Source organism: Pipistrellus kuhlii, unplaced genomic scaffold (assembly GCF_014108245.1).
Source record: "Pipistrellus kuhlii isolate mPipKuh1 unplaced genomic scaffold, mPipKuh1.p scaffold_m20_p_5, whole genome shotgun sequence".
Lineage (NCBI taxonomy): Eukaryota > Metazoa > Chordata > Mammalia > Chiroptera > Vespertilionidae > Pipistrellus > Pipistrellus kuhlii.
The window spans coordinates 62,579,261-62,606,847 of record NW_023425551.1 but is presented as its reverse complement, the minus strand read 5'-3'; the positions used below and the strand labels follow the sequence as shown (position 1 = coordinate 62,606,847).

Below are 27,587 nucleotides of genomic sequence, written 5' to 3'. Positions count from 1 at the left end.
AAAGTTTCTAAATGTGACATGGCATAGAAAAAAGCTAAATGAAGGAGAGAAAATTTCCTAATGTAGTTAAATGCCGTAAGAACGTATTTATGAATACACAACTCTATAATAAAGAGCCAGAGTGCAATGACCAATCATGACCAAAGGCTGACCAACTGGAAGTCAGCGCTAGGTTGCCATGGGGACCCAGCTCACACTACTGAGGCTGTAGGCACAGTGACCCAGCAGTGACTGCTGAAGGGGCTTTGAATCAGGCCCAGAAAGAGACCTGAAGAGAGAAGCAGGGGCTGATCAGTAGCATCTGAGGCAGCTTTTGACCAGTACTTGCCTCTCTCTTTCCCTCCGAGCCTGGCCAGCAGCCCTGCCTCCATTTCTCTTTGAACCTCCACTAGGTGCCTTTCTGATCAGGCCGTTGATAGGCCCAGAAACACTGACTGACATAGAAATCAACCAATCAGAACCAAATCTGGGTGAAGTGTGAGGAACCAATGGCTGCCTAGGAGGCAGAGCTTTTGATGCTGACTGGCATAGAAGCCAACCAATCAGAACCAAATTGCTAGCAGAGGAGGGCAATAGGGGGCAAGATTAGGCCAACAGGGGAGGGCAGTTGGAGTCAACCAGTCTGGCAAGGGGAGGGCAGTTGGGGGTTAGATCAGATGAGCAGGGGAGGGCAATTGGGGACAAGATCCAGCTGGCAAGGGAGGACAGTTAGAGGTGATCAGGCAGGCAGAGACAGTTAGGGGCGATCAGACAGGCAGGCATGTGAGTCATTAGTAGCCATCAGTCCCAGATTGCGAGAGGGATGTCCAATTGGAGAGGGTGCAGGCTGGGCTGAAGGAACCGCCCCCTCTGTACATGAATTTCGTGTACTGGGCCATTAGTATGTAATATTTCTGTATAGTTGGTGACAGACATGTTTACTCTTCTTCTGTGGCTTTGGAGAAATAATCCAACTGTTACTCAGTTATTTTAGCTATAACATAGTGATTGTGGTGCTGAGAACGGCATTGCAAATGTTTTTAAAGCCAACTGCTTACATACTTTACAAGAGGCTATCCTTAATTTCCTAATAATTACTTATAGACAGTGTCACTGAAAGGTTATCTCAGTCACCACCACCACCAGGGTATGTTTTTTCAGTGCCTGACATCACTGCGCAGGAACAGTAGCATGAGACCCTGGCTCCTTGCTCTGCAAAGGAGCAGGACCAACCGCTGCTTCTCCACTTACTGCTCTGCTCTTTTTCTAGAAAGAGCCATTTTTTTCTAGCTCAGGCCTAGAGGAGAGACTGAAATGAACAATTATAGTTTATTATTCATTCGATAAGTATTCGATGAAACCACAAAGAATTGCCATTTATGTAGATAAAAAATGGCTAATATCATGGCAATTGCATCTGGTCCCATTTAATGCTTACAGAGCCACTTGTATAATATGTGTCAGGCATTGTATTGATAGTAGAAGCTAAAGGATAGCAGTTAGCAAAACAGACAACTCCTGTCTTCCTGGGGGTTGCATTCTGGTGGTTCTCCTCTCTTTCTCTAGACTCAGCATCTGTCCACTGCCTTCTCTCTGTGTCCACTTGGGTTCCAAATAAGCATTAGACCAAGCTCCTGATGAATAAACAGTACACTTAGATCTTATCTGCTTTGTAGATAGAAATCACAGGTAGAATGATCCTGAATGTATGAGCTAGTCCAAGGTGTGTCTGTCTGTCCCTCTCTCTCTCTCTCTCTCTCTCTCTCTCTCTCTCTCTCTCTCTCTGTCTCTGTGTGTGTGTGTGTGTGTGTGTGTGTGTGTGTGTGTGTCAAGATAATAGAGCCAATAAACAAGGTGGTAATTTCTAAGATACCAAATGGTGATTTTTATCTATTGAATTTTAAAATGCACTCAGACATGAAAATGGAGCCTGGTAGACTGCTAAACACACCTATGATGTATTTGCTCTTTCTACTACATTTCGACAAGCTATTCTGTATCCTTCACTACACATGGTAAATAGCCAAGGCGTGTTATGATTCAGTGAATGAGCTCTGGATAGGGAATCGACAGAGCTAGATTGGAGTTTCAGATTTGCTGTTGAGGAACTCTGTTATTCAGGTGTCCATCAGGAAATAGAGTAAACTAACTGTTTATCCATGCTTCAACAATGTGGGGAAAGTAAATGAGATTACCAAGTGGTTTGAAAATTCACTCTTTAGAAAGGTGAGAATTGTATTAAAGACATAGGGAATTGCTGCTGGAGGAATATACAAGTGGAATTCCTCCGCTATTCATGAGAGTGGGTTCTTGAGGCATTACTGAAATAAGAATTTTCAGAAGTCCCATGGGAGGATGGGTACAGAGCCACTTGTATGTGCCAGGCATTGTAGGTGGTAGATTTTACTGGCATAGAGTTATGTTTCTCTGGTTCCAAAGTCCCCTGTCCTTTAAGCCAGTCCTGGAAAAGGTGCAGCTGGGGTTTCAGCAAAGCTAGAAATAAGGCCAGTGTCCAGAGCTTTCATTCCATGTTGCAACCAGGTGTGTAGTTCATCCAGGTGTGTAATTAAAGTGCATTAGGCCACGTGCAGAGCCCAACATGACTGTGTGCCATGTGGGTGCAGGGATATGCCACCCCCTGCCACAGGGGAGCTGGGATATCCAGAGAGAAGAGAGAGAGAGTTTACTGCTTTGCTTAGAAGTTTAAATATTCAGGTTTCTAGCAACTGCATTGCCCATGCCCATCCTGGGCACTGAAGCTGTATAAATGGCATACCTATATCTAGTCTTCCCTTTCCTCCTTTCCTGTTCAATAATAACCAGGTTATTATAGTGGAACCATAATAACGATTTTTATATTCATTGTTTGATGTAAACTATGTGTGATTTTAAAAAAAAAATCTTTATTATTGAAAGTATTATAGATACTGCCCTGCTTCCGCCTCCTCCCCAGGCCTTCATCTACTTTTGTCTGTGTCCATGGATTATGCATTAATGCATATGAGTTCTTTGGTTAATCTTTTCCTGCCCCTTTCCCCCACCCCCTTCTTCCCTCTGAGATTTGTCAGTCTGCTGCATACTATGTGTGTTTTTTATTTGCTTTTGGGTTTGTTTTCCTTGACTAAGATATTACAGGCTTCAACATTTTGTTTTGAACAAAACTCTAAAACCTTTGTTTTGAAATGTCTCAAACTATCTCATTTAGTCTTTGCTCAGTAATCAGATTATTCTCCCCAGTTGTTCTTTAGACCATGTTCATTATAAAATATCATTGATAGATTGATTTTTAAATTACATTCCTGTAAATGGATATATAAAATATTTGTTATGCTAAAGTATCTTCTAACATTTAAAAATATGTGCTCTAAAAAAGCAATTTTTCTAGCTTATCTTGTCATCATTTTCTCTTAGCATGTCCCTTCTATATGGTTAATTCAAAAGAATGGCATGGCAAAGTGAATTTAGTTTCTTAATGAGATAGTATAATATATCCAAGTTGAGAAGCAAACAGATATCCTGAAGCTATACAATAAGTGTACATAGCCTTCCCTCGGTAGAGCCTTCTTCCTGCATTGCTGAGAACACAGTCCATCAATAATTCAATTTAATTACATTTGGTTACAAGAAAGCAGCCACTTTGTTTTGAGACTTTAATTCTGATGCCTGTGAGTAACCCTATCAATAAAAGGGAAAAAGGGGAAGTATTTCTCTTCTGTCATGAATATTTTATTATTTCTCAGATATTTCCCTAGAGTTGATATGCTTTTCCTTTGTATTAAATAATATGTATATATTGGTTATGTAGGTAAGTGGTATAATGTTATGAGAAAAAACAGTACTAAAATAAATTCGAAAATTCACTTAAGTTTCTGTGCTAGGTACCTGTGAATTATATAAGAAAACACGTATGCCTGTTGAACAACCTTTGTAGCAAATCAACCTTTTTTATGCTTTATGTTGGGAGTGTAGCAGTGTGCTCTATTTTGTAGAGTTCTGCAAGACTTGCTAGATGTTACAGTAAATTAAAATGGCTGTACTTAAATATATAGTAATCAGCCCTTTATTTTTATGCTGGAAAACCTGTTGTTTCCATCCCTTAAATCACATATTTTAAGCAAATTGAAAATTATCACTAAGTTCTAATAGCAGGAGCTATTTTTAGAATCGTTGCCACTTTAAAATTTTAATCTAGTTTCAGAAGAGAAGACCTCTGTTTACTGGATGAGAAATGCTTGTACATGTGTTGATCATAACAAGGTAGAAAGAATATGAACTTTGAGCAAGTCATAAAAAGATTTCAGTCCTGACACAACTTTCTACTTCATCATCCCAAGCCTCAATTTTCCAGCCTGTAAAATGGGGATAATGACACCAATTTCAAAGGGTTGTTAGGAGAATCAAATAAGATAATCTGTATTATGCCTAGTTCACTGTAGGGCACGTAAACTTTTTAGTATTTTTTTAAAAATTGACTTACAGAAAAGTTGCAAAAATAGTACCAAGAGTTCAATATACACTTCACCCAGTTTTCCCTAATATTAACAATCTTACATAACTATTACACTGTTATCAAAACCAACAGATTCCCAGCAGTACAATACTGTTAACCAGAGACTTGACTCAGATCTCCCCAGCTGTCTCACTAATGTCCTTTCGTGGCTCCAGGATTCACTCCAGGGTTGTGCATTGCGTTTAGTTTTTGTGTCTCCTCAGTCTCTTCCAGTCTGTGACAGTTTCTTAGTCTTTCATGATATTTTTGAAGGTTACTGGTTAGGTGGTTTTCGTCCTTTTTGTTTGTTTTGGTAGACTGTCTCTCACTTTGGGTTTATTTTCTGTCTTCTCAGGATTAGATTGAGGTTATGCATTTTTGGCAAGAAGACCACCAGAGTGACATTCTCTCTGATTGCATCAACATCAGGGGCAAATAACATCAGCATAACTAATTACTTGGCCACTTAGTTAAGGTGGCATCTGCTGGGTTTCTCCACTGTAGGGTTACTACTTTCTCCTCAAAATGTCTTGGGGGAGATACTTTTAGACTGCATAAATACCCTGCTTGCTGATTGGGCCTCCCTTGGAGGACCTTGCCTGCAACTGTTATTAATATGGTGACCTATTGGCTATTTTCTCTTCCCTGTTCTCCTATATTTATTCATTGGAATTCTTCTATAAGGAAAAGCTGTTCTCCTCCCCCCACCCCCCCATTTGCCTATTCAGATACTTGTATCAGTAGGTACTCATGGGTAGTTTGAATTAAACATTCCATTCAGTGCTATTGTTTATTTTGTTGCTCAAATTGTTCCAACTTTGGCCTTTGAGAGCTCTTTCTGGTTGGTCCTGGAACCCTTTTGACATGCCCCATCCTCTTTTTGATCAAGTCCTCTCGGCAGCACCAGATGCTCCAGCTCATGCTGTGTTTTCCCTGCCATGGTCTTAGAATCAACTTGTTCTCCAAAAAACCTTGTAAATTCTCTTTTCTCACCCCACATACCTTTTCTAATTCTTGACATATATTTTGGAATTCCTATTCTGATCTTCTTCAGATGAAGCCTTAGGAAATGTAGTCTTACCAAGTGGAATCTATTCATTTCTAATCTTTGGAGAGAAACAAAACACTCGCCTGTGACAGATCTTCAGTTTATCCCTGAAATTGTAGAGCAGGTTTTCAACCTTTCTAATGCTGCGACCCTTTAATACAGTTCCTCATGTTGTGGTGACCCCCAACCATAAAATTATTTTTGTTGCTACTTCAGAACTGTAATTTTGATATTGTTAATGAATTGTAATGTAAATATCTGTGTTTTCCGATGGTCTTAGACTCTACAGCAGCAGTTCTCAACCTGTAGGTTGCGAGACCATTGGAAAACACAGATATTTATTTACATTATGATTCATAACAATAGCCAAATTACAGTTATGAAGTAGCAGCGAAAATAATTTTTGGTTGGGGGTCACCACAACATGAGGAACTATATTAAAGGGTCATGGCATTAGGAAGGTTGAAAACTACTATTGTAGAGGAACAAGTTGGCTTGTCACTGTAAATTAAAACTGTATCTCATGCCATTTGTCATTTCGGGGCATGATACATTTGTCTACCATTTATTGCTAGCTTTTAAAACCTAATGTAATTGTCTCTTTTGGTCATCTCTTATGTAGCCAAGCTAGATGACTAGAAGATGACATGTTATCTAGTAAGTGAAATATCTCACTATATTGTGGTGAATTGGGGAAATTAATTATTTTAGCAGTTCATTTTTAGAGTTATTTTGGAGCTAATTTTATAATTATGATGGTGCTAAAAGTGTGCTAAAGATGGTTGTTGTTTTGTTTGTTTTAGTAGAGAATCTGATTCATTTCTGGCATTCATAGAAAAATGTTTATTTTAATATGCTATGAGTAACCACTAGAGGGAGGTCATGGGTAACCAGTTACTCCACTTGCAATTTATTCAAGATGTTCTGATACAAAAAATTAGCATAAAGGAGGGTAGGGGAATATCTGCAGGTGTAATAAAAATAAAACTGGACTGAAAACACTAATATCAACAAAATTCAGTACAGGGAGAAAACTATTATGCAGGACAAATATATGCTTATAAAACATAATTCACGAGGAATATATTATAAATCTGAACCTTTATGTACTCAGAAATATATAATTGAAATGTATTGATATATGTGTAAATATTTAAATGTTTATAATAAAAAATATTTAAGTATTTAACATTTGTAGGAGTATGGGATTATATGTTTGTAATCATCCTGATAGTTCTTCAAAACCTTAAACTTATTACATACAACATATGTATATATGTGTTTGAGTATATATTTATGTGTGTGTGTGTGTGTGTGTGTGTGTGTGTGTATATATATATATCTATATAAAATAGTTGTAGGTAGTACCTTGGAACATTTTTTAATGATCAAGCTAGATCCTTAAAATTCCATGGTAATAGGAATTTAGTTATAGAAAATACTCACTGTGGATTAAAGTTGCCAGATATGGCAATCTAGAAAAGCAAAGTCGGAGGAGCGGGGTGGGGGGGTGGGGTGGGGGGAGGAGAAAGACAAAAATTCTGGGGAAAATAAATAGGATTAAGTGAATCTAGCAGAAGTTGAATAAATTTACATTTAATTTTTACTTCAAAATGTTTGTAAAAATCCATTCTTATAACTGTGGAGGAGAGGAGGCCTTTTCCTTGGTGACTGGAAGCCCTGGTCAGTGTGCTTCTGTGCAGTCTTTGAGGCTTGGCCGATGCTTTCCGTTGGCTTCCTTGTTTTCAGTGAGTGAAAGGACCACTGTATTCAAGCAGAGCCAGCTAGCTCACTTTGGACCAGAGCATCCTACCTCCGGCAGCCAGCGCCTGTGATTTTTCTGGTGGAGCCAGCTTTATGCTGGCTCTTTTCCTATCAGCGAGATGGTGACTACATTGACCACTTCTTGGGAGTTACTAAATTGTCCTTTAGGCTCTCAGCATGTGATTTCAGTAAATGCATTATAGGGAATGAAGGGCTGTTTGTGGTCTCTGTCTTCAAATTCAGGCAGAGTTCATTTGGAATCTGAATACATTTTCACTGTTATGTCAATGTTGTTATCCATGAATAAAGAACACTTTTCTAAAATAAGCTTCCCAGGTGAGATACTGAAAGTTCTATCACTGATATGTCCTTTTCTTAATATCAGGGACAGTAGCTGAACAGATAGCCAATTAAAGTGACCTACACAACTCTTCCAGCCCATTTCCCCCAGGTTGAATTGTTGAGGCCTCCATATAAGTAATATGTTATTACGGTGCTTAGTGATAGGAATCTGCTAAATGTCTTGTCAGTGAAAGTTAACAAAGTGATAAATATAAGATTAGCTTTCAGTCCTCTGGTAGGGACAAGCCAGTGACCATACTACAAAAAAAATATTCTTCTAAAATATATATATATATATATTTTATTGATTTTTACAGAGAAGAAGAGAGAGGGATAGAGTCAGAAACATTGATGAGAGAGAATCATTAATCAGCTGCCTCTTGCACACCCCCCACTGGGGATGTGCCCGAAATCAAGGTATATACCCTTGACCGGAATCGAACTTGGGACCCTTCAGTCCGCAGGCTAACGCTCTACCCACTGAGCCAAACTGGTTTCAGCCAAAAAAATATTCTTAACTGTTGACCCTCGTAAATGTTTAGTGAGCAGCTACAGTATGCTAGGCTTTGTGTTCAGCATTGGGGCTACAGACTGGATGGAAGTGCTAGATGCAGGCAATACAGGGCTTCCTTCCCCAACTCACGTTGCAACTTAGGGTTAGCCCCTGCTTTCCATGTAATAACAGCTGCGCTAGACGATGTCTAAAGCCCGTTCCAGCTCTTAACTCATGATTCTGATAAGCTAAATTTGCTAAAGCCCCAGATACTGTTGCCAGTTAAAAAAGCGATCGGTCCTCCTGGAGCGGCTCGGTTGGTTGAGCACTGTGCCATATTCTGAAAGGCTGCTGGTTGAATTCCTGCTTAGGGCACATGCCTGGGTTGTGATTTGATCCCCAATCAGGGAGTGTGTGTAGGGAAGGCAACCAACTGATGTCCCTCTCTTCCTCCCTCTTCCTCTCTCTCTAACCATGTCCTTGGGTGAGGATTAAATACATAAACAATGGTGTGTTCTGCATTCTTTTCTTTCCATTTTTTATACTTTCTTTTCTCTGACTTTGTTCTTCAGTTCCTGACCATGTCCCCAACTCTAATGTTATAGAGGAGGACTACCCAGTCAGTGTGCCCAGTAATTTGAAAGCATTCACAAGCCCTGTTTAGTGGGAGTTGTTTTAATTTTAAATGTGTAACTTCAAATTTGCCATTTTTTGTGATTCTAAAATTATGATAAATTAGAAACCAAATAAATGATCTGCCAGTGGTTTGTTAGACTTACCATTTCTTTTGGGAGTAGACAGCTTTTCCTGGTTTTCACTGGGCTCAGAATCATTTTGTCTTACTGTGGTTTGCTCTGACTTTCACCTGTCCCTGAAGGAGCTGAGTGACAGCAGGGAAGCAGCCTACAGTTGAAGGTTTGCCTTGGGTAACTGACAGTTGCCTGTATTTATTTATTTTTTCCCATCTATACTATTATAGCATTTTCTAAAAAAGCAGAAGACTAAGATTTTAACTCCATCGTTTCCACTAGGATTACTTATTCTTAAGTAATTGAAATAACTATTCACTTAACTTCTTGAAACTTCAATTTCCTCTTTTATAAAATAGGAATACCTAACTACTCTACCTTACAAGTAGTAAAGGGTCTAAGAATCATCACTTTGTCACTGCTAAGGATCTGTAGAACCGTAAGCTATTAGTATTGGAACATCACTGTTACTTTATTTTAATTGTTAATAACAGTATTGCATGTGCACTAAATTCTGCATTAAGAATTTATAAATGATAGTCTTTATTTAATGTCTGACCTAATAGATATAGTTAGAATGATGTCGATCACACAGCCCCCAGTCACAGATGGCCCTCAGACCTGTTTTCTGAGTGTGCGGGGTATAGTCTTATAGCGTAAGAAGAAGAGAAACATGAAGAAGAGAAACGACAGCCACTGGCCCACATGCCACTGGTATCCTGAACAGAAAGCTCCCCACTTTCCTCTGACGATATGGCAAGTTTTTTCATACACAGCTGATGTTTCTTTTCATCTGTTGGCTTCAATGAAAGTGGTCTGCTTAATCAATGATTTCATCTAATCACATACGACCATTTTATTTAATACTTTTTCGGTGGGTTTTGGCATTTCACTATTTCCTTTTCTAACCAAGTGGTTAATCACTATTTAAAAATTTTAGCTAGACCCTGCCCCCGGGGAAATTTGAGGGAAAGGAAATCTGCTCATTCTAGAACTGAAAATGTTCTCCATGATTAGGATGTGAAGATGGAGAACATACGTCCTGCTCTTTTTGGACAAAACCAAAAGGGAGGAAAATACTCTGTTTTTCTACTCAAGTTCTCCAGCTGCTGCCCATAAATTAGACTGACAAAAGATGGATTTACAAGAGAAAAACAAACAGATGTGCCTGCTTTCTCACTTTTCTTGAGTTCCATTGGTAACATCGTGCCCTTAAAACTAATTCACCGCTGACTTTGGCAGACATACAGATGGTGCTTTGCCAGTGCCACAGCTGGGATGGCAGGACTAATTTGGGAGGTCACACACTGCCACTCATCCACCTTCTGACCAGAGCGGATTTGCTGACATTGCCTGTCACTGAAAGGAGTAGGATGGAGGAGCCAAAATGGCAATGTGTGCTCTTCTCTTAGTTCCCACATAACTACTTGGAGGTGTTCCTTTAAGTTGTGGGTAGGGACACTTAGAAAGTGTTCTCTCAAAAACATCTCAGAGTAAATGCTCCCTCTCTGCAATGTTACAAAAGTTAGCCTGTCTGAAAACCAGAGGACTACTTGTGTTCTTGATATGCAGATAGTCTGAAAGCTCAGTAAGGTCCAAACTTTAGGCTTCTATACACACAGACAGTGGGTAAATAAATTGGAAAGGAGAGGGAGGTGAAAAAAATACTAATTTAGCCTTGTGTCCTTTCCAGAGAGTAGCTTTCCATTACTTTAACAGAATAGCTGACCCAGAAGTTCTCTCAGTGTTTTCTGATGAACATACAGAAATCTTGTATCTATTTAAATTCACGTCAGACCTAAAAGTTTGCACAAAGTGATTGACTACAGCTAATGTTTATGATTTACAAAACAAACAGAAGTTGTTTGTAAAAGATGCTTGCTAGAACTTCTAAATGTTCTTGTTTTCTCCGGTGAAATTTAATGTTGGTTTGAAAGTTTGTCTTCTTTTTTGAAAGTTGTTTTTAGGTTGAAATGCCTTTGTTTTCTTGGTTGTAGATTTCTATGGGCAGGTAGGTAGTTGTGAAGCCATAACTACTGATTATTGAAATTTCAGCAGTCTTTTTAAAAAATAGACATTAATAAGCTGATTCTGAAATTTATATGGAAATTCAAGGACATCGAATAGCCCAAACAATTTTGAAAAAGAACAAAGCAGGAGGACGAACAGTCTTAGATGATCTGAATTTGAGATTTAACTCTAAGACTTGGTAATGAAGACAGTGTGGGCCCTGGCTGCATGGCTCCGTTGGCTGGAGTATGGTCCTGCACACAGAAAGGTTGCAGGTAGATTCCCAGTCAGGGTACACACCCAAGTTGTGGCTTTGATTCTGGTTCAGAGAGTCTGCGGAGGCAACAGATTGGTGTTTCTCTCTCATAATGATCTCTCTCTCTCTCTCTCTCTCTCTCTCTCTCTCTCTCTCTCTCTCTCTCTCTCTCTCTCTCACTCTCTCTCCCCCCTTTCTCCTCTCTCCTCTCTCCTCTCCTCTCCCCTCTCCTGTCCCCTCCCCTCCCCTCCCCGCTCTCTCTCCTTTCCTCTAAAATGAACAAACAAAAAAGACAGTGTGGCACTGACAGAAGGACAGACATGTAGATCCCTGGTACAATACAGCATCCAAAAACAGACCCACACATTTATGGGCAAGTTTGACAAGTGTACCGAAGTGATTTAGTAAGGAAGGGAAAGTGTCTTCAACACATGGTGTTGGAAATGGCGCTTATCCCATGGGGCTGAAGGGTACTAGAGAATAAGCCATCCCAAAATACGCTACTTTGGCATAGGGATTATTTTGACCTAAAGGCACTTGAGAACCAGCAGATGCAGGAAAAACACTTTATATCCCTTAGCTACCTAAAATTAAAGTACAAACTTGCCCTTTAAATAAAGAAAATATACATTTGTAAAGATGTGTCTGTACCCTGTGGGAGATTGGCCAGCCAGGGGAAGTTGGCTGTGGGACCACACTGACCGCCAGGGGGCAGCTCCTGTGTTAAGCATCTGCCCCCAGATAGTCAGTGTGCATCATAGTGATCGGTCGTAATGGTCACTTAGGCCATACCAAGAAGATAAATAGACAAGCCATACACTGTGAAAATATTTGTAATACCTATGTAGGTATACCTCACTTTATTGCACTTCATAGATTTTCTATTTATTACAAACTGAAGATAAGACCCTCACCGGCAAAAAAATTAAGAGAGCCTTTACTGCTATGTACTCTTTATTGCAGTGATCTGGAACCTGACCACTTCAAGGTTTGCTGTATCTAACAAAGGGCTTGAGTCCAGAAAATGTGAAGAATTTTTACAATGGAATAATTAAAAGAAGACAATCCTGTTTTGTTTTTTTAAATGGGCAAAATATTTGAATAGACACTTAATAAAAAAAGGCATATCACTAACCAAGAAAGACCTATGAAATAGTACCCAGCAGTATTAGTCATAACGGAAATGTAAAAGGAAATATCACTACCCATTTCTTAGGAAAGCATTTTAACTAAAAGAAACACCATATTTTGGGGGGGAATTTGGAACTTACATGCATAGCTGGTGGGGTATACAGCAACTCTGGAAAAACAGTTGGCAACAATTCCACTCCTAGGTATTTATCCAAGAGAAGTCAAAATACATGTCCACAAGATCATCTGTCAGAATGCTCATGGCAGCTTTATTGATAATAGCCCCAAACTAGAGTAGCTCAGGTATCCATTAATAAGAAAACTACTCAACAATAAAAGAAAAAAACTCCTAATACATGTAATTCTCAAAAACATAGACACTTTTATTTGTATCATAAGGGACCCAAATGATGTGTGCAATCTGAATGTACATCTGCCCATGAATGCTGAATTTGTTTTATGAAATATCCCTCTCTGCTCTTTGGTCCTAGCCAGATTGCTGACACTACTTCTACAATACTGGCTTACTTTTGTCTCTCCTTTCTTTTTCCTCCAACCAGTTTGATAAAGGCTACTCTTACAATATCCGTCACAGCTTCGGAAAGGAAGGCAAGAGGACAGACTATACACCTTTCAGTTGCCTGAAGATTATTCTAAACAATCCGCCAGGCCAAGGGGATTATCATGGTAAGTGCTTCCACTTGACATGCTTGCAAAGTACAGAAACCCAGGAGCTCAGTGGGAAACGCTGAAACAGTGTGATGGCGTTTTGCATCACTGACAGGAACCAGTTTACAGCGGATGCCAGTCATCAGTGTCAAGCCGGAGCCCCATTACTCTTCTGTCTGTTTGCCTTGTCACCGAACTAGGTCAGGCAAGAGAACGTCACGCAGCTGCTGGACCGGGCTCTTTTGTTCTCAATTTCCCCCTCGCCTGCTCGTGTCTGTCTGCCTATCTGTCTGTGTCTCTCATTCTGCAAGTCTTAGCACCCTGACACAAGTTCTTCAGAGCTCTTTGAAGATGGAATGCCTCAAAGTTTAGAATAGTAAATTCACTATTTTCATAAGACTATCAAGGAAAAACGTGTTTTATTATCATTACTATCATCTGATTAACAAACACAGATTAAGTGAGGAATTGAGCAAGTCACAGTAGCAAGCATCTATCAATTTGAGTTGTAGGTTAAAAAATAAAAAAATCTGTGTTAAACTATTGGGTCGGCAACTAAGTAATTGCGGATTTTTTAAAGAAAATCAAAGACAATTTTTTCATAGAACTGAATAACTTTATTCTGTAATGTATTGCCCATTTTGATCAATGACCTTTTGCCATCTTTCAGGCAGCATCATAATCCCACGTTCAAAAAACTTCTGGTTTTTATTAGCAAAAAACTGAATCAGGTACGATTTGACATCATCATCATTATTGAAATTTTTACCATTCAAGGAGTTTTGTAAAGATCGAAACAAAAAGTAATCAGATGGTGCAAGGTCAGGACTATATGGTGGATGTGGCAAAACATCCCAACCAAGCTCCATTAATTTTTGCCGAGTGACCAAAGATATGTGTGGCCTTGCATTGTCATGATGGAATACAACACCTTTTCGATTTGTCAATTCGGGCCGCTTTTCTTCAACTGCATTGTTTAATTTCGTTAGTTGTTCAATGTAGACATCAGAATTGATCGTTCGGTTGGGTGGTAAGAGTTCAAAGTAGACAATTCCTTTGTAATCCCACCAAACTGATAACAAAACCTTCTTTTGATGAATATCAGCTTTTGATGTTGTTTGAGTTGGTTCACCTGGCCTGCTCCACGATCTTTTCCATTTGATATTGTTGTAAACAACCCATTTTTCATCGCCAGTTATCAGTCGTTTTAAAAATGGATCATTTTCATTATGTTTCTTTAGCAAATCACAGCTGCTAATGCGTTGCGTTAACTGTGATTCTTTCAGTTCGTGAGGAACCCATGTATCGAGTTTTTGAACATAGCCAAGTTGTTTTAAGTCATTTTCAATGCATGTATGTGATACATGAAGCTTCTCTGCAATCTCACGTGTTGTACTGTGACAGTCCGAATTGATTATTGCTTTGATTAGGGCGTCATCAACTTCAACTGGACGACCAGAGCGTTTTTCATCTTTGAGTGAAAAATCACCAGAACGAAATTTGGCAAACCAATTTTGACACTGCCGTTCTTTTAAGGCTTCGTCACCATAAACAGCACATAACTTTTTATGAGCTTGCAATGCGTTTTTCCCTTTGCGGAAATAAAAAAGCAAAATATGATGAAAATGTTCCTTTTGATTTTCCATTTTTCAACGAACGCCAAACGAAAACTACAAAACAGATCAAAAAACTTTTTTTACTGATTAACAGCTGAATAGCCAACTATCAAATAACAAAATGTGTTTTACATTTGTACTATGTCTGCAAACCTAAAAATTCAACTGAATTTTTGTTGTGTGAAACCTGCAATTACTTAGCTGCCAACCCAATATTTTCTATAGATTGCTGAGTTCAAAATATTTTTTTCTAAAATAGTTCTCTGAGCATACCTTAAAAAGCTTCCCATTTGTCAGGTATATCAGAGAATGGTTTAACAGTCCATATTAGTAAATATTCTAGACTACCAAAGTTTACTGCAATGTATATGTCAAAACATATTTTGTTTTAGCACCTTAAATGAAACTCTTTAAAAAGATACACATTTAGGTTATTAAAGACCTATAATCACAGAGAGAATTTTAAGAAAGATGTTGCATGTGTACGGAGCATTTAAAAATGCTTGTGTGTTCATATATTTCATGGGTGAAGAGGCAGCAGTGCTGGTAGTGCAGTGCACACAGCCAGTGAGTCTTACCGCTCGTCAATCACTTAACATACCTTTTAGAAAGGCGTATTCTCTACCTTCAGATATATAAACTCAGATGTATTTACAAGTTCCCTGGATGACTGTTATGTTTTCTGAACTTTGAAAACCATTGGCCAGATACTCCTGTTGAAAAAGCCTCGAGCTTTGCCTGGCCGCCACAACAGGCAGGCGATTTACATGGAGCTTGGCCAAGAAAAACTCCTCCCAGGGATTCTTCTGTCAATTTCTAGATCCTAGCATTTGTTACACATTTTGTTTACTTTTATTAGTTTAAATGCAGGATTTTATATTTCTTACTCCTGATAAATTGGGTTTTATTTATTCCATTCTGTTTGTTTTGAACTACCAGTTAAAAATATTATACTTAGCAAACACTCAATGATTTCATATGATTTATAGGCACATTTATCTGTCCTTTTGTTAAAATTAAGAAACTTCCTTTTTTTTTTTTTTTAAGACTAGTTTTAGGTTCAGAGCAAAACTGAGCAGACTGTACAGAGTTCCCAGATAGCTCCTACCCAGCACTTGCATAGCTTTCCCCGCTGCTAGCATCCCTCACCAGAGCGCTTTGTTATGTGTGAGCTGAGAAGAATGTGTCATCAGCTGTTGTTGGATGTAGTTGTTGGAATTGGGTATCCCCCCCACCCCTCCAGGTAGGTTAGACTTTGTTAAAGCCCCCAGCATTTTAGGCTCTGATAAAATAGTGTTTCCTGTAGGCAGGCCTTGTTAAGAAGAACAGATAGCTCTTTCAAAATGGTTACTTTTCCTCTCCCACTGCTAGGGGGATGTGGGGATTCTCTCTCTTATTCACTGTGAAGTTCTGGTAGAGCTCCTGGATGTTAAACTTAGAAAAGTGTGCTCTTCCCCCATGAGTGGGTCTCCTTGAGTTTTTAACCCTTAGAATTGACCACATGGAGACTCGAGCAATCTGTCTAGATTCAGTTTTCCTACCCCAGTGTTTAGTTCCCACAGGGATTTCTGCTTGGTAAGTTGAGATTCTCTGTGTCTCCTTCTCTCTCCAGTTTTGAGGACAGTGATTTGCCCAGTGACTCGCTTCTCAAATGGATCCAAGAACAGCTTCTGATTTTTCAGTTCAGCTTTTTACTTATTTGGATGGAGAGGCAACTTCTAAGCTCCTTACATGCTATACTGGAAACCAGAAGTCCCTGTCCTTTTATTTTTTTTGTTACTTCCAAAGCTAACTAGTCCCCTAGGTTCACATTATTTCATTAAGTGGCACTGCCTGGAAGGATTGTTCAACCAGTTATGAATCCATGTAGGTGTAACTGTATTCTGGATGATGTTTATCGATCTCTTCCACAAAAGCTTTGTCAAACACTTAGCTGAAGTCAGAGTTAGTTGTTTAGGAATTCACTTCTTCTTTAGTTATCTCATTAGTGCAACTCTTTCCAATTGTAAATATCATTCTCTCTGATGTGGAAGATAGAAACAAAGTAGGAGACGCTGAGCTCTGTTTTACTTCTGTTCTCTGCTATAGTAACTCCAGAGGCCCGATGCACGAAATTTGTGCAACAGTAGGCCTTCCTCCCCCCAGCTGCTGGGCACCAGCTTCCCTGTGGCACCCGGGACCCGGACAGCCCCAGCTTCTTTGTCTGGAAGAAAACCTGGTCTAATTAGCATATTATGCTTTTATTATCATAGATCAGCTTCTCTAGTAATCTGGTTCCTCTGTTTTCTTCTTATAGTGAACATAACTCTTAAAGACTTTTATGTGATATTTAATATTTTGGCAATCTTTAGTTTCTGCTTGGCTTTGCCCTTTCTGACCTTTCATACAGGTACAGCTATTATTTCAGATGTATAATACTTTGGGAAATTCAGTTAATGTTTTCTTTTGGTGTCCGGTAATTAAATTATGGACTAAACCAAAAATTCCACATGCACCCTCATGTCTTTCTCATTGTCATTCTTCATAAGTTCATTATCAGATTTTTTGTGTGTTTACTATGTACCAGGAGCATGTAAGATAAGAGCTTTATAGTCTGTTCCCACACGAGCTCAGTGAGTATTTCCCTCACTTGACAGACAGTGAAGCTGAGTCAACATAAAGATACAAAATTTGCCTAAGTCTCCTAGCTTGTAACTGTTAAACTCAGATCCAAACTTTCATCTCTGTGCTACACAGCTTCTCAAGACATTTCCTTGTACTAAAAATAACTATGATTTTAAACTGAATAAAATATATACTATGTATTTTGTAAATTTCATAATTAGTAGGAGTCCATAGTGTTATCATGGGTGTTTTTATTTGGAGGTAAGATTTTTGGGAAACATATCTGTAGACTCCTTTCCATTATTTTTGTCCCAATCAATTTCCTATTGTTAAAAATGCATAATTGTCTCTAACTTATAGATCTATCATATCTCTGACTGAAAAACTATCTGGCATCCTATATTAAATGTCAAATTAAGTATTTTGGCCTGTCATTGCAGTTTCTTACTAAAATATCTAAAATTTTCTAGATTTTGGTCTAATACAGCTTTTACATTTCAATTCTTTTGTGTTTTTGTTTAGACAAATATGTTTAGTAGTCCAACTTTATTATTCCCGTGAAATAGTCTAGAGATGTCATGTATCTACTATAATTTGTTTTTCTGTGAGACAGTTCCTTATTTATGCATCTCATTCCCATTCATGATTCATCTAAATTTATATTGTTTCTACACAATGGGAAATGGGTATGGAATTTACATCTGAAAACTTTTATATTTCTTAGCATTTGGACATTTTTCTTTTTGTCTACACCACATGTGTCAAACACAAGGCCCGTGGGCCAAATCCGTCCCGCCAGGCCTTGCAATGTGGCCCGCACCGCGCTGTCATCACTGCACTCCGCTGCGTTTCCATCACAATGACAGTTTATGACTGTTCAGTAAACCATTCGGCCCGCGATTTAGGCTGGATTTTAGATTTTGGCCCCTTCTCTGATTGAGTTCAACACCCCTAGTCTACACTATCTTCCTCCGATAGTATGTCTTTTAAGTAATTCTTTAGAAAAAATGTGTGCTAATATAAAGTTTTTAGATAAACTATTTTATAGCTACTTTGTGATTATCTCTGCTTATTAGCCAGTAGCACAATTAAAACTGTTTCTTCCCAGTGAATGAGCAACTGAGCCGGAGAATGCTGCAGTGCTTTATGTAACTCTTGAGCCTGTGGTACCCTGATAACCGTACAGCGAAGCCGTCATTTAGATAAAGAGAGGAACGCAGTTGCACTCATGGGCAATTAACTTTTTTATTAATAAGCTGTTAGCCAATTATGGGCAGCTTAGGCAGTCTCTCGAGTGTGGCTCTGTACTAAGTCCCACGTAAATAACCTTGTTGATGTGCTGGCCTGTTTTTTGTTGTCAGGGTGCCCATTCCGTCACAGTGATCCCGAGCTGCTGAAGCAGAAGTTGCAGTCGTACAAGATCTCTCCTGGAGGGATAAGCCAGGTAGGTCAGAGTCTGCCCTGCCTCTTCGGTAATGAGGTGCCAGACAGTTCCTCTCAGTTTCATTTAACGTCCTTGCAGCGATGCTGTGTACCACCGTCAGGCCGCACGCAGATAGCCTGCCTTCCAGGTGAGTTAAGCTAAAGCCTTGACTTTTCTGGTGTAGAGTGCTTGGAAATTCTGGTTCTTTCGTCTGCTAGGCTGCATTTTCATGTTTCTTGGTAATAAGGAAGCTGGAAACCTTTTTTTCTCTCTTAATATGTCTTGCTATCACAATTGAGGGCATTGAAACAGTTTTTAGAGGAATGCATTGAAGCTTATTAATGAAGCTGAAAATTGATGACATCTTATTTCATTTTGGAAATTGTTTGCTATGCCACATGTAGGTGAGAGCAGATGATGATGCAGTGTGTGCTGGCTAACTGTTCTGATAAACATCACTGTTGCTATGATAAATCTCCAATTCTGATGATAGTTCATTAGGTCTATGAAACACATTGTCTCGATGTAAACAATTTAGAGTTTTAAAAATGCTTCAATATAAAACCAACTATTTAGGAGTATACCTTTTAGTAAATATACTTTTAAAAACTAGTGACACTGCAAAGATTACTGTCTATAGTGTCCTTTTTAGTTGACTTGGATTTTGAAGGAGTTCAAGAAGAGCTTCTGCTTTCTCAGTTTAGAGCTAGAACACCTACAACATGTGTCCTTCCACACAGATTTCTACTGGAAGAAAGTAATTAGTCTAAAATGCTCCTGCTTCTGTTGTGTCCAAAGTTCAGGTTAGTTCAGTTCAAATCTCAGAGGTTTCCTGTACACTGCACAAGACAATGCTCATGTGCTGTTGGGGGATGCAAAGGAGGATCAGAGCCAGAGTCTGGAGGGAAGCTTGCCAAGTGTTAGGGGTCCAGCAGTCCCCCATTCCCCATAGGGGATATGTTCCAAGACTCCCAGTGGATGCCTGAAATCGCAGTTAGTATCAAACCCTACAGTAAATACTATGGTTTTTCCTATACATACCTACCTACAAAAGAGTTTAATTTATAAGATTAGGCCCAGTGGGAAATCCTACCTAATAAAAGAGAAAAATACAAAGTAACTACACCTTTGCTACTCCTACCAGCCCATCAGGGCGAGTATGCAAATTAACCCAACTAAGATGGCAGTTATTTTGCATATCCAGGCCAGAGTGAAGACTTAAGACAGCATAGAAAGAAGCCAAGCACTGCAGAAGGGAGCAAAGCTGCAGAGAAGCAAGCAAGCAAGCGGGACGGGGGAGAAGGGAGGGAAGCAGGAGTAGCTGGGAGAAGGGAGGAAAGCAGGCAGGGCAGCCACTGCAGCAGGAAGCCCTATTGCAGGAATCTTCCTGCAACGGGCCTCTAGTTAACAATAACACCTAATAATATAGAGTAATTATAACAATATACTGCAATAAAGGTTAAGTGAATGTGGATTCTTTCTCTCTTCCAAAATATCTTACTGTACTATACTCACCCTTCTTCTTGTGATGATGTGAGCTGATAAAATGTCTACCTGATAAGATGAAGTGAGGTGAATGACATAGGCATAACTTAGGCTGCTATTGACCTTCCAAATATACGTCAGAAGGAGGATCATCTGCTTTGGGTAGTCTTGGGTTTTGGAACCATGACAGTGTCGGTGGTTGGGTGTCAGGAGCAGACTATGTTGATGGTGCAATTTTCTATTTTTAGACCACTTTTGACTGCTGTAACTGAAACCACAGGTAATTGGTGGTGGTGGGGAGGGGGAACTATTGTATACATAGAATATCTTGGGTCTTCTGAAGAAGTGGGGTACTATAACCATCAGGAGAGGCCATGAAACACTTTCTGGAAGAGATTCTCTTTGAGTTGGGACTTGAAGGGGGGTTGGGAATCAGGAAGAGAGAATGAATGCATGAATAGAAGGCAGTGTGTGCATATTATTAGGATTTCAAGTTTAAAATAATGGTCATAAGTACATAAAGGTTAGTGGAAAACTTAAAAGAACTAGTTGATTAAAGAGATTAGTTTTAAAGGTGGAACATTTAAATGGCAGACAGAATGTGGATTTGTACTGCATTAGAGAAATTAAAACTAAAAATCTGGTGTTTTTTCCAGTTGAAATTGTAGAATTGTGGGATTGGAAGGAATATTAATTAGGAAGCCATTCTCTTTTATGGAATCATAGGATGTGACATGCCCATGGTACACAGATAGTAAGTCAGTGGTAGAATCAGAAACTGAAGCCACGCCTTCTAACTTCATGATTATTTTTCTCAATCACAGGTTACTATAGCACTGACTATCATAAATTTTCTGTGCCAGAGAGGGAGAACAAAATAGCAGAGAGAGGATGTAGAGAGTCAAAAATCACATCTCGAAATGGAATTCTGGCTAAAGCTTCCCTTTGTCAGGCTACAGAAAGAAGTGGGATATGTGAAGACTGAATGGCATCTAATGGGGAGGTAATACATTAGAGAAGTAAACTATCACAAAAGGCAAGGAGAGAATTTGAAGAGGGTACAGTCTACAATAGTCCTTCATAGCTGGGAGACTTATGAGTATCAGAAAAGAAAAGTGATATGTTGAGTGGATTACTCAACTTGGATTTGATGAGAGGTGTCAATATAATGGTGGAAACCAAGACCAAGTTGAAAGGTGAAGAATAAAAAACAGTGGATTGGATTTGTGAACTATGAGTAAAAGTGAATGATAGCAATATTAGTTTAAGTGTCATGGGTGTTTTGTGTGTTTAAGACTAGAGGAGACCTGAGCCTATTTGTAGAAAAAGAAGAAAACCCATCAGAGAAAGTAGGCTTGATAGAGATCTATGTGTATATATATATATATATATATATATATATATATTTTTTTTTTTTTTAATTTCTCTGTAACCATTGTTATTTTTCCATGGTTACACTGTTCATGCCTTTGCTCTTATCACACCAATTGTAATTCTTTAAAAAAAAAAAAAAAAAAAATATATATATATATATATATATATATATATATATTTTTTATTGATTTTTCACAGAGAGGAATAGAGAATTAGAAACACAGATGAGAAAGGATCATTGATCAGCTGCCTCCTGCACACCTCCTACTGGGATGTGCCTGCAACCAAAGTACATGCCCTTGACCGGAATTGAACACAGGACCTTCCACTCTGCAGGCTGACGCTCTATCCACTGAGCCAAACCAGTTTCAGCTATAATTCTTTTTTAAACTATTTATCTTTCCCATAAGTTTGTGAATTTTATAAAAGGAGGAATGGATTTTTATTTAACTTCCTGTCTCATAGTAATTGAGTGACTGGCACTTGGTAGGTCCTTAAAAATGTTGAAAAGTGGGCTTATCATACACCTTGGGTATGAAATAGACACTGGAGTATGTGTTGGTGGGGTGCAGAGAGAGGAGATTGGCACTCAGTGATAGGGATAATCTTATTGAAGACTGGGGGAGATATACTTGGACAGAGGACAGTAACAGAAAGAGTCATTGTGCAAATAAAGAGAAAAGCTTAGAGATAGAACAAAGGGAGGTTGATGGAGCATATCAGTTGACCTTACTCTTCTTTGTAAGGTGAGAAGTCTCATCATTAGCTGAGAGTAAATGGACTGGGAATGGTGTTCTGGACATGGGAAAGGTCACGAACTGTGGATAACAAATTTGATAGGGAATAGAGAAGAAAAGAATTAGAAGCTTTTCCAGCAATTGTAAAGAATTACTTTTTAAAAAAACACAGGCTATCATCAAGTCTACCGAGAAGATTGCTTTTATTTAATAGTGATAATTATGTTTATACACCCTTTGCTTTAAGTCATTTGCATTTCTCCATTTACTTTTGATCTATATGTAGGTTGCTTACTTAGTTGAAACTGGTTAGTAATTTCCAAATCATCCTTTGGACCTGCATCGCAACTTTTTATCTGATGTATAGTGCATGTGGGCAAGCTGTAAATAGTATATTGCTTTCGTTTGATGTCTTTACTGAGTGGATCTCAGTAGAGTGAAGCAACTGGGGGACTGTGTTCTAAAGGGCAGAAAGTTGATGAATGAAAAATGCATGTAAAACATTTTGATAAATACTTAGTAGCACTTTGGCATCAGTGTAAATTAGATCTTAAATAGTCAAAATGTATGTTAAAATACTGAATGAAAGTCAAGGAAAACACTAAAATGCATGTAAAGTAAAACAATGGAACTGCTTTTATTTCAGAAAAACCTACTTAAAAATACTTTCAACTTTTAGAAATACTTACCTAGATGTTAAATATCAAAATTTTGATGACCAGAAGAGAGATCGTTGTGACTTAACTGATATCACATACTTTTAAAACAAACATATATTTATGGGATCACATTTCATCTTCCTCTTGAATGAGCTTGGTATTCAGCTTCAGAAGACAGCAACTGAACAAGATACGTAAAACCAAAGAAAATGGGCAGTCCTGCATTTATTCCTCAGTCCTCTCCCCGAAGAGAAAACATAGAGGTCAGTTCACCCACAAGATAGCAAAATTTGAAATGTCTATACCCCCACAACATAGCTTTAAAATATATGAAGTAAATGTGGAAGGACCTGAAAGGACAACTAAATAAATCCACACTCATATTTGGAGACTTCCACACTCCTCTTTCAGTAATCCATCGAACAAGGAGACAGAAAGAACATCAGTGAGTGTATAGAAGCCTTGAAGCAACTCTGTCAACCATGCTGATTGACCTAATTGACATTTATAGACTGTTACACCCAACAACAGTGAGCACACATGCTTTTCATGTGTACAAAAAAACATTAATTCGGATTTAAATTTAAATAAACTGAAACTATACAAAATATGTTCTCTAATTATAACCAGTACAAAAAGGCAAGAAAATTTTTAAAAAGCAGATTAGAAAATAAGAAAAAAAACCTTTCTCTAGCCTCAATGTGATGATTTATGAAAAAAAAATCCTCAATGAACTTACCAAAATGCTATTATAACTAATAGATGGTGGGATTCTAAGTCAATGCACAAAAGTCAATTCTATTTCTTCCAATGAACAATTGGAAACTAAAACAAACAAAAAATTAAAGTGTCATATGCAATAGTACCAAAAAGACAGAGGTTTTTTTTTCATGTATTTTTCCAAAATATGTACAAGATCTTTATTTTGAAATACTGATGAAAAAATTTTTTTAAAAATTGGAAGTACAGTTACCTGATTCCAAGACATAAGTAAAGGTACTGGAATCTAGACAATGTGGTGTTAGGAAAATGATAAACATAAAGATCAACTGAATTAGACCCACATATATTTGGCCAACAGGTTAATTACGAGGGCAATACAATAGAGAAAGGATAATACTTTCAACAAGTAGTTCTAGAACAACGGAATGTCCATATGCCAGGAGAAGGGGAAGGTCATAGACACATACCTCAGATCTTACATAAAAATTAATTTGAAGTAGATCTTATGTCAAAATGTAAAATGTAAACCTTCTGAATTGGTTAGGCTTATATGCATGCATACAAGTCCTTTGGTTAATCTCTCCCCCTTATCCCCACACTACCCTACTTTCCTCTGAGGTTTGATGGTCTGAGCAATGTTTCTCTCAGTTTATATTGTTCATTATATTCCATAAATGAGTGAGATTATATGATATTTATCTTTCTCTGACTGACTTATTTCGCTTAGCATAATGTTCTCCAGTTCCAACCATGCTGTCGCAAATGGTAAGAGTTCCTTCTTTTTTACTTCAGCATAGTATTCCATTGTGTAGATATACCACCGTTTTTCAATCCACTCATCTGCTGATGGGCATTTAGGCTGTTTCCAAATCTTAGCTACGGTAAATTGTGCCATTATGAACATAGGAGTGCATATATCCTTTTGATTGATGTTCTAGTTTCTTTGGATATATTCCTAGAAGTGGGATCACTGGGTCAAATGGCAGTTCCATTTTTAGTTTTTTGAGGAAACGCCATACTATTCTCCACAATGGCTGTACCAGTCTGAATTCTCACCAGCAGTGCACCAGGGTTCCTTTTTCTCCACATTCTCGCCACACTTAACTGTTTATTGATTTGTTGATAATAGTCATTCTGACAGGTGTGAGATGGTACTGCATTGCCATTTTGATTTGCATCTCTCAGATTAGTGACTTTGAACAATTTTTCATACGTCTCTAGGCCTTCCATGTGTCTTCTTTGGAAAAGTATCTCTTTAGGTCCATTGCCCATATTTTGATTGGGTTATCTTCCTTTTGTAAAGTTGTATGAATTCCCTATAAATGTTGGAGATTAAACCATTATTGGCAAATATGTTCTCCCATGTAGTGGGCTTTCTTGTTGTTTTGTTGATGGTTTTTGTTGTTGTTGTTGTACAGAAGCTTTTTTTTTTTTTTTTAGTCCCATTTGTTTATTTTTTCTTTAGTTTTCATTGCTCTAAGAGCTGTATCGGTGAAGAAATTGCTTTAGCATATGTCTGAGATTTTGCTGCCTGTGGATTTCTCTAGTATTTTTATAGTTTTCCTTCTTGTGTGTGTAAGTCCTTTATCCATTTTGAGTTTAATTGTTGTGTGTGTATGGTGTAAGTTGGTGGTCTAATTTCATTTTTTTGCATGTATATGTCAATTCTCCCAGCACCATTTATTGAAGATACTGTCTTGATTCCATTGTATGTTCTTGCCTCTTTTGTGGAACATTAATTGGGCACAGTGGTTTGGGTCAATTTCTGGGTTCTCTATTCTATTCCATTATTCTATATGTCTGTTCTTGTGCCAATACCAGGCAGTTTTGAGAACAGTGGCTTTGTAATACAGCTTGATATCTGGTATTGAGATCCCACCAACTTTGTTCTTCTTTCTCAGGATTGCTACAGCTATTTGGGGGTCTTATTTTATTCTAGATGAATTTTTGGAGAGTTCATTCTAGGTCTGTGAAATATGCTGTTGGTATTTTAATGGGGAGTGCACTGAATCTATAGTTTGCTTTGGGTAATATGGACATTTTAATGATGTTGATTCTACCAATCCATGAACACGGTACGTTCTTCCATCTGTTTATCTTTTCCTCTATCTCTTTTTTTAGTGACACGTAGTTTTCAGAGTATAGGTCTTTTACCTCCTTAGTTAAGTTTATTCCTAGGTATCTTAAATTTTTTTGGTACGATGGTAAGTGTTTCTCTCTCTCTCTCTCTTTCTGGGGAAATGCAATTTTAAACTGCAGTGACTACTATTAGAATTGGACTATTGGAAAAAAAAATCTGACAATATCAAATGCTCAAGAGGATGTAGAATGACTTGAAGTTTTATGCATTGCCAGAAGAAATCCAAGAGGTAGAACCTCTTTGAAAAGCCATTTGGCAATTTTTTATAAAGTTAAATTTATACATATTGTATGAGATAGTTATATCACTAATAATTTTTAATATAATTGAAATAAAAGCATAACTTCATTAAAAAACCTATTTATATTATCTTTATTCATAATTGCCAAAAACTAGAAACAGCCCAAATGTCCTTCAGTGTGTGGTTGGATAAACAAATTATTCTATAATCTCAAAATGAAATATTACTCAGCAATAAAAAAGGCACAAACTATTGCTAAACCCAACAGCATTCATCATTCTTTATACTAAATGAAAGAAACCACATAATATGATTTCTTTTATGTAACAGGAAAAGAAAAACTTATAAGTATAGTATACACTAAAAGGAGTATATTTTACTTTATGAAAATTATACCTTATTTTTTTTTCAACGGAAAAAAAGAGTAAGTAGGAGGTAGCATAAATGAACCAACTATCTTACTTAGCAGAATTTAATAGATTAAGTTAATAAAGAACTTAACCAACATTTAATTTAGAATTATATAGAAAACATTCTATGTAACCAAAAATGGAAATGGTTAAAAGTAATTGCCTCTCAGGAGTATCTGCCTCCAGGCAAGGAAGAAATGTGATGTGGGAGGTGTTGATATTAATAATTAGCCATACTATGTACGTAAAAGAATTTTTCACTTACACTTTACTCAATCAAAGGTTGAAAAAAAACACACACTTTCATGTAATATATGGAGTTTAATTGGTCAAATGCCTAATGGATAGGTAATCGCAGTGAGATAGATACTGAGATCTTTGTATATGAGATTTTAACCTTCCCTTCAGTCTTCCCAGCGCCTACCAGTGTCTAGTCTATGTTAAGAACTGTGAAAGGTGTGAGATTTTATTTTACTTTCAAGCTAAGAATTTAGCTGTCACAATTTTATGGATTCTGGCAGAAGGTTTAAAGATTTCAGAAACAGCAGTACATCAGCATTTTCTTGTACCAGCTCCCTGAACCCCAGTTCCCACAGAGCAACATGAAGAAGGCCAGGCACTACCCACATGTGCTGGAGGAGAGAAACCCTGAGTGCAGAGAATCTTAATCTTCTGAAATAGACAGTAAGCATTTCCTTTTTTATATATTGAATATATTTTATGTTTCAATTACACTTTACTTTTCAATATTATTTTGTATTGACTTCTGTTGTTCAGCTTAGTAGTTAGACAAGCATTTACTTTGCAGAGCATCTTGACACTTTCAGGGGGAGGCACTGTCTCTTCTGAGGCTGTTCATTACATGAACGTCCTTGAAAAAGTGGCCTGGAGCAAAGGCTGCTGTTTTCTCTGGTTGCTCATGTTCAGAAACTTGAGGCCCCTGGAAAATCACCTCAGTAGTATACAGCAGAAGACAAATAGATAATATAAAAGTCTATGAGCTATATTGGCCAACTTTTTTTAATAGGCACCTTCCATTTTTCTTCTTAAAATATTGATGTGTATATTAATCTCAGTTTACTTTCATTATCATTTATTTTAAAAATTTCCAATGAGGGTAATAATTCTTTTAATATTCGTTAGTTTTTTCAGCTAACCATATCTATTAACAGTTCCTAATTTAAATATATTGGATTTTTGTTTTAGTTATGTTGCTTTCAGTTTTTGCTTAAAAGAAAACACTAT

The 27,587-nt window shown here is 37.8% G+C and overlaps 1 protein-coding gene across 3 annotated transcripts in view; it reads left to right on the top strand.

The window, feature by feature from the left end:
- Positions 1-27,587, top strand: part of PRIM2 (DNA primase subunit 2) — a 278,619-nt gene that overhangs the window by 228,298 nt on the left and 22,734 nt on the right. For 2 of the 3 annotated variants that reach the window (XM_036414771.2, XM_045572854.1), the window contains exons 11-12: positions 12,822-12,948; positions 18,512-18,594. In XM_036414771.2, the coding sequence (XP_036270664.1) occupies positions 12,822-12,948; positions 18,512-18,594 (210 nt within the window). Of the gene's footprint in view, positions 1-12,821; positions 12,949-18,511; positions 18,595-18,672; positions 18,722-27,587 lie in introns of all 3 variants that reach the window. The other variant, XM_045572855.1, reaches the window with a different exon arrangement.